Consider the following 7,517-nt stretch of genomic DNA (forward strand, 5'->3'; position numbering starts at 1 on the left):
ACATCCTAGTGTGATGCAAACTGCAGAACAATAATAAAGAAAGCGAGTCAATAACCAAAGGGAAAAACCATCCACCTAAGAAGCCTGCCAATGGCTAATAAGCCTGGCCATCACAGTATAGAAAACACCAGAAAAATGTTCCAACTAACAACAAAAGCAAAGGGAATGGTAAAAAATACTGAAATGACACTGAAATATGGAAACCGTCCACCTATGAAAATAGTATTGAAATGATGAATTCAACAAAAGAAATTAACTTCACGTAAGAATCATCCAACTTGCTTTTCTTTACAAATATAAGGAAAACAGTCATAATCACCCCTATTAACTATGTATGTGGATCACACCACAGAACTTGCTTTTCTTTACAATATTTATATGAGAATGTTACAATATATTTTCATCTAATCTATTCTTGAACTACAAAAATGTAAATAACAGCAGAACCATTTCAACAAAACAGACAGCCAAGCACAGGCACATCCTAACCCCAACTTGATGTTCCACAAATAATTATATACTATTACTTCATCAAGTAAATTCAGAAGTAAAAAGTAAACTATACCAAATATGCATCAAGTAATGTGTTTGAAGTCAATGTTACCTCTTCTTTTATTTCTTCATGCTGCATTTTTGTTCTCTGTCTCACAATGCGATTCTCCTCCATTGTCTTTCACGGTATGATTTCATTTCATACTTGAGTCTTGTTTTACCAACAGTATCAATTAAAAAGAGACAAGAACATGTCAGTAATACTTTACTTCCATCATTCTGGCTTGGTTAACCTGCAAAACTGGTGAACATCAAACAGCCTAGTGAACTTTGTTATGTAGTTGCTTCTACAAACATGGCAACTTTTTTTACAGGAAATAAGCTTCGTTCATTGAAATGCTAAAATAGCAACAATACAATCAAAGGATCATTAGACACTCCCCATCCATAAATGAGGACTTATTAAGATAGATGCTAAGGGTACATATTGAACTTTCAGAAGGCATTAAGGCAGTAACAAAACAAAATCCAAATCCAAACAACCAAGCTAAATTCTTAAACATAGTGTTATTATACACAACACAGTCAACATGACTTATTTATTATGTTTCTTGGAACATCTAAAACAAACGAAGGAATATCAAGTCTCCAACACTATATTTCCCTCCTACTTTGGAACTTCAGTTGTTTTGGCTGTCTGCTTTGGAGCTTTAGCAGTTGTCTTGATTCGAGCTTTAGCAGAAACTCTATGCAGTTGACATTTAGCCAATTTTTCAGCACAACGTTCAGCCAATATTGCAGCCTCACGTTCAGCAATGGAATCAAGAATATCCTTCTTAAAATTCTCCTGCTGGTTCAGAGATTAATATTAAAGAACTCAAATATGCGGAAAGAAACTAAAATTGTGAAACTTGAATCAAAAGCATTGGTGAAGCCCACATAATAATAAACTTTTGTTAACATTTCTCGAAAAAACTTGCCCGAATTTCAAGTTCAGAGGGAGTGCTGGGCACAGCAGCATTCACTTGATCAAGCAAAATCTCATACGTTGCCAGTTCGAAATCCTGTTGGATTAAATAGTAATATTAGAGAAACTAAAATTGTGAAACTACGATCAAAAGAAAGCATTTGCAAAACTTGCCTTGGCTATGGTTTTTCTCATAGGATAGTTGGCAAACTGGTGCTTAGGAATTTTTCCGCGATACGGGCCTAAGCGGTGAGAACTGGCTGAGCGGCAAAAAGACATTTTTGCGCTTGTGAGATGTCAAAAGATTGGGGAGAGAAGAGAATCAGCTGCATATATAATACGAAAGAAATAAATAGTTAGTGAAATATGGCTTTATCAAAAAGTTATACTGACAAAAATAGGAATAAAAAACGAAAACATGATATGATGGAAAAGAAAAACCTCTGAACCTGATATGGTTTTATCAAACACTATAACAATAGAAAATACATAGCAGCACATAATTCAACAATAAGTCAAGCTACTAAGACATTATTACACTCAGCAGCATTAGTTATCAAATATAATATCATTCGAATCCACTATACAAGATACATTTTCAAAAAACAATCCTAAAAACGCATGTATTGATTTATCTATCATTAGGTGAATGATCCTAAAAACGATCCACCAATCAAACTCGTGAAAAAAGTTAACAAACATCATTCACCTAATAATAGATAAATCAATACGAAAGAACAAAATAGTCGGTGAAATATTTAAAAATCTGTGTTCACAATGAACAATCACTTTGTTATATGAATATTTGCTCACAAGTTAAAAATCTGTGTTCACAAAACTATAATTTTCTTTCTGTGCAACTAAAATTCATTAAACACAATATAGTAAATTCTGTACATAAAAAACAAAAATCAACCTTAAAAATCCTAAATCACTCACAATATAGTTAGTGAAATATGGCTTTATCAAACTAACAATAACAAGAGAAAATAGATAGCAGCAGCACATAATTCGTGCAATCGGAGAGAAAGAGAGAGAACCTGCAATCGTAATCGTGAAATGCAATCAGAGAGGAGAGAAAGCGAGAGAAATCACAATCGCAGAGAAGAGAAAGCGAGAGAATGTGAAAAATCGCAATCGGAGAGAAGGGAATGTCAAAGTGTTTGGTTATTTCGGATTTTTATAACTGACCCTAATTTTCTTTTTTATTTATACATTTTTTCAATCAATTATGTTCTATATCCGATACATCAAATACTAATAAGTCTTGGAAAAAAAATTAATTTAATTTTTTTTAGATCTTTTAAATAATTATTGTATTTGATCTATATTATATATCATATACATCAATTATTAATAAGTCTTAGAAAAAATTTAATTTTTTTATCGATTTTTTTAATAATTAATGTATCTAATCTATATCATATATCATATACATCATTATTAATAAGTCTTGTGCTCCAAATGTCCAACATCCATGTGGTGGCATTTCAGTCTTGTTTTCTTGAATTCTTTTATTTAGTAACTTTTGTCTGGGAGTGTCCGGACTTCATAGAGTTTAACTATTCTCACCAAATTTTAGAGAATCAAAGATACTTACAAATCAAATTAATATTTGAATGTCAGCTTAACATGGAGACACTTAAAAATGAGATTTCAAATGAAGATATAAATTTGTCTCCTATGTATAAGTCCATCAAGGAACTTGAAAAAGCTATAACTAGGGCTGAAAATGAGTCGAACCGAATCGAACTCAGTTCAACTCGGCTCGATAAGATTTTGTTCGGCTCGAAACTCAACTCGAGTTCGCGACAAACCTTTTTATAAGCTCAAACTCGACTCAATTAAAGCTCACGAACAACTCGGTTCGACTCATTAGCTCGACTCACATAATGAAAAAATTAAAATTTATAACTTTTTTACAAAAACAAGTCTTAAATTTTTTACTCCTTGGCTGGTGTTTATTTAATAATTAATAATCAAACGAAATGAGAATGTTACACTGACCAATTTATTAGTTGTGGTTCATCCTCTAACCAAGCGTTCTTTTTTCCGGTATAAGCCGCTCCTTTTATAGATGAAGTCATCCACTCTATTTTCTAAAACAACCGATGTGGGACAATTTCCTTCAAGCTTAAACGAAACTAATATGTAGAGCAGTTACATGTTGCTGGTATATCAAGTATCAACATGCAAATCACTCACTTTTATCTAATTATTATTATAAATTGATTATTGGTACGTGTTGGACTTGGTTATTTTTTATTTTATAATTGTTAGATTGTTGTTTTTAATAATATAGTATAGATTATTATTATTATTATTATTATTATTATTATTATTATTATTATTATTATTATTATTATTATTATTATTATTATGTACTCTTGGTTGTCAAAAGCGGCTACTGTGTTGAATTGTCAAACTGGCTTGATTCCTTTTGTGTATTTGGGGTTACCTATTGGAGGTGATAGTACAAAACTAAGTTTTTGGAAACCGGTAGTGGATCGTATTACTGCTAGATTGTCGTCTTGGAATAATAAGCATTTATCGTTTGGTGGCCGACTGGTTCTCTTGAAGTCTGTCTTGTCTTCTCTCCCGGTTTACTTTCTTTCCTTCATCAAGGCACCTACAGGTATAATTTCCTCTATCGAATCTCTTTTTAAATTTTTTTTTTTTGGGTGGGTGTGAGGTCTCTAAAAAAATTGCTTGGATAAATTGGGATTCTGTGTGTTTATCTGTGACTAGAGGTTGTTTGGGGGTTCGGAGGTTAGGGGAATTTAATTTGTCATTATTAGGGAAGTGGTGTTGGAGGATAATGGTTCAGAAGGAAGGGTTGTGGTATCGTGTCCTTAAGGCTAGGTATGGGGAGGAAGGTGGCAGGATAAAGGGAGGGGGTCGAAATTCTTCTAGGTGGTGGAGGTCGATTTGTAATGTGAGGGAAGTAAGTGGGTTGGCTGTAGGCAGGTGGTTTGATGATAATATTAGGAGGGTGGTTGGAAATGGTTGTAACACTTTCTTTTGGACAGATAACTGGTTGGGTGGAGTTCCTCTAAAACTTCAATTCAGCCGCCTTTATGAATTATTTGTGCATAAAGAGTGTACCGTGGAGGATATGGCGAGAGTGGGGTGGGAGGAAGGTGGTCGTGGGTGGGTGTGGAGGCGTCGTTTGTTGGCTTGGGAGGAGGAGAGTGTGAGGGAGTGTGTAGAGTTGTTAAATAACATTGTTTTCCAGGTTAATGTTCAGGACAAGTGGCGGTGGTTGCTTGATCCGATTCACGGATACACGGTTAAGGGGACTTATAGTTTCCTCACTACATCAGATGTTCCCGCAACTGATGTCGCTGTTTTTGACGTGTGGCATAAACTGGTTCCTTCAAAGGTATCTTTGTTTACTTGGCGCCTTCTTCAAGATAGAATTCCAACAAGATCAAATTTGGTGCATCGACATGTTCTTCAACAAACTGACAACGTCTGTGTTGGAGGATGCGGTGTCCCTGAAACGGCAGATCATCTTTTCATTAGGTGTCACCTTTTTGGGTGAATTTGGTATCTTGTCTGTTTGTGGCTTGGTGTCCCTTGCGTTTTTTCAGGTTCGGTAACGGAGCATTTCTCTCAGTTTATTCATTTGGCGGGTATGCCGCGGTCTTCTCATTTTTACTTAAAAATTATTTGGCTGGCTTCTACATGGGCAATCTGGAAGGAAAGAAATAACTGTGTCTTCAACAATATGGTTATTGATCCTCTTAGTATTGTAGAAAAAGTGAAGATGATTTCTTTTTTATGGCTTTCGTCAAATGTTGTTTCTCTTCCGTTTGGTCTTCATGATTGGTGGAGATACCCACTACCTTGTATGGGTATCATGTAATTTCTTTTTTTGTTTGTTGTCTTGGGTGAAGGCATCTTTGTTAGGTGCCTATTGTTTGTATCAGACATTGGGTGGTTCATCACTTTAGCACACCTTATGCGGTGTGAATCGCTTCTCTTTTGAGCAATATATTCTATTTTAATTTGTTCAAAAAAAAATCTATATGGGGAAAAAATGTTATCATGTTTTACTTACACCATTAATTGTTTATGTTGTGGAAAAAAGCTGCAAGTGTTTGGGGTTTACTTATACAAACATGGCAACTTTTACAGGAAATAAGCTTCATTCATTGAAATGCTAAAATAGCAACAATACAATCAAAGGATCATTAGACAATCCGAGTGACCGCATCTTCTGTTTCTCAAGTGCACACATCCATCAATACTTCACCTACTAATTCAAAACACCGTAACCGTGACTGCATAATAGCGTTCAGATCCACAACATGCCAAGATTCCAGAGTTCAGACAGTATGCCATTCATACAGTAAGCAATTTAAGGGACAGAAACCTGCATTGGTGCAACCTATCATGCGTCGGTAAGCATCAACGACATATTCGCCAAATGAGATTACGAACTTTTGGAGGAGCTATTGCTCGCCGGATACTACTCCAATCCCCTTGAACATGAAGCCTCTCTTCATGGCCGTCAACGGTGCTAATCTTGTTTCTTGACAAATTAAGTATTTGATCACTCTTTGGTAAACATCCCAGTGTGATGCAAACTGCAGAACAATAATAAAGAAAGCGAGTCAATAACCAAAGGGAAAAACCATCCACCTAAGAAGCCTTCCAATGGCTAATAAGCCTGGCCATCACAGTATAGAAAACACCAGAAAAATGTTCCAACTAACAACAAAAGCAAAGGGAATGGTAAAAAATACTGAAATGACACTGAAATATGGAAACCGTCCACCTATGAAAATAGTATTGAAATGATGAATTCAACAAAAGAAATTAACTTCACGTAAGAATCATCCAACTTGCTTTTCTTTACAAAAATAAGGAAAACAGTCATAATCACCCCTATTAACTATATATGTGGATCACACCACAGAACTTGCTTTTCTTTACAATATTTATATGAGAAAGAATGTTACAATATATTTTCATCTAATCTATTCTTGAACTACAAAAATGTAAATAACAGCAGAACCATTTCAACAAAACAGACAGCCAAGCACAAGCACAAGCATATCCTAACCCCAACTTGATGTTCCACAAATAATTATATACTATTACTTCATCAAGTAAATTCAGAAGTAAAAAGTAAACTATACCAAATATGCATCAAGTAATGTGTTTGAAGTCAATGTTACCTCTTCTTTTATTTCTTCATGCTGCATTTTTGTTCTCTGTCTCACAATGCGATTCTCCTCCATTGTCTTTATCAAACCAACAATAACAAGAGAAAATAGATAGCAGCAGCAGCACATAATTCAACAATAAGTCAAGCTACTGAGACTTTATTACACTCAGTTGGAAGCATATCAGGTTCAGAGGTTTTTCACTATATCAGGTTAACGAGCATCATTCATAAACAAGCAAATACAAGATCAATTTAACTATATGATTCTCTTAATTTTTTCTAGATAAAAAACATCAACATAAGCCTTCTCCAAATACAGTATTTTATAGTGTGTGTGCATAAATAGGAAGACTAGATAGATTACATAGAAATTTCATTGTTGAAATCACCAAAAGGATCAATACTGAGCAATCAGTTCAAGAATTGGAAAAGGAAAGAATGAAAATCAGAGATAGTGAAAATCAGAGAACCCTAACACACGATCACAATCACAGAATTGATTGAAAAAGAAAATCAAAATACACACACTAACTGCAATCGGAGAGAAAGAGAGAGCACCTGCAATCGTAATCATGAAATGCAATCGGAGAGGAGAGAAAGGGAGAGAAATCGCAATCGCAGAGAAGAGAAAGCGGAGGGAAGGGAATGTCAAAGTAGACTATTATACCAAATATGCATCAAGTAATGTGTTTGAAGTCAATGTTACCTCTTCTTTTATTTCTTTATGATATGATTTCATTTCATACTTGAGTCTTGTATTACCAACAGTATCAAATAAAAAGAGACAACAACATGTCAGTAATACTTTACTTCCATCATTCTATTCTAGCTTGGTTAACCTGAAAAACTGGTGGACATCAAACAGCCTAGTGAACTTTGTTA

At 34.6% G+C, this 7,517-nt stretch overlaps 2 protein-coding genes across 7 annotated transcripts in view; one reads left to right on the forward strand and one right to left on the reverse strand.

The window, feature by feature from the left end:
• LOC146918554 (protease-associated (PA) domain-containing protein) overlaps nucleotides 1–7,517 on the forward strand; it is a 44,565-nt gene that overhangs the window by 9,992 nt on the left and 27,056 nt on the right. The window lies entirely within an intron of this gene.
• LOC146918557 (uncharacterized) lies at nucleotides 920–7,290 on the reverse strand. Of its 6 annotated transcripts, XM_085720216.1 has the most exons (5): nucleotides 7,241–7,266; nucleotides 7,194–7,209; nucleotides 1,634–1,785; nucleotides 1,473–1,556; nucleotides 920–1,342 (listed from the first exon to the last, which is right to left on the reverse strand). In XM_085720216.1, the coding sequence occupies exons 3-5, from the start codon at nucleotides 1,736–1,738 to the stop codon at nucleotides 1,160–1,162; spliced, it is 372 nt and encodes a 123-aa protein (XP_085576342.1). In that variant the 5' UTR covers nucleotides 1,739–1,785; nucleotides 7,194–7,209; nucleotides 7,241–7,266; the 3' UTR covers nucleotides 920–1,159. The 6 variants fall into 6 exon arrangements, with proteins under 6 accessions (XP_085576342.1, XP_085576345.1, XP_085576341.1 ...); XM_085720219.1 differs by having other exon boundaries at nucleotides 920–1,339; nucleotides 7,194–7,290; XM_085720215.1 differs by having other exon boundaries at nucleotides 7,194–7,290.

Source organism: Medicago sativa, chromosome 6 (assembly GCF_051527215.1).
Source record: "Medicago sativa cultivar Bolivia chromosome 6, Bolivia_mono, whole genome shotgun sequence".
Classification (NCBI taxonomy): Eukaryota; Viridiplantae; Streptophyta; class Magnoliopsida; order Fabales; family Fabaceae; genus Medicago; species Medicago sativa.

Coding starts and splice junctions, on each gene's coding strand:
- LOC146918557 (XM_085720215.1), bottom strand. CDS start 1,738: ATGTCTTTTTGCCGCTCAGCCAGTTCTCACCGCTTAGGCCCGTATCGC. Junction 1,557..1,633: donor TGAGAAAAACCATAGCCAAG/GCAAGTTTTGCA, acceptor TTAATCCAACAG/GATTTCGAACTGGCAACGTA. Junction 1,343..1,472: donor CCTCTGAACTTGAAATTCGG/GCAAGTTTTTTC, acceptor TCTCTGAACCAG/CAGGAGAATTTTAAGAAGGA.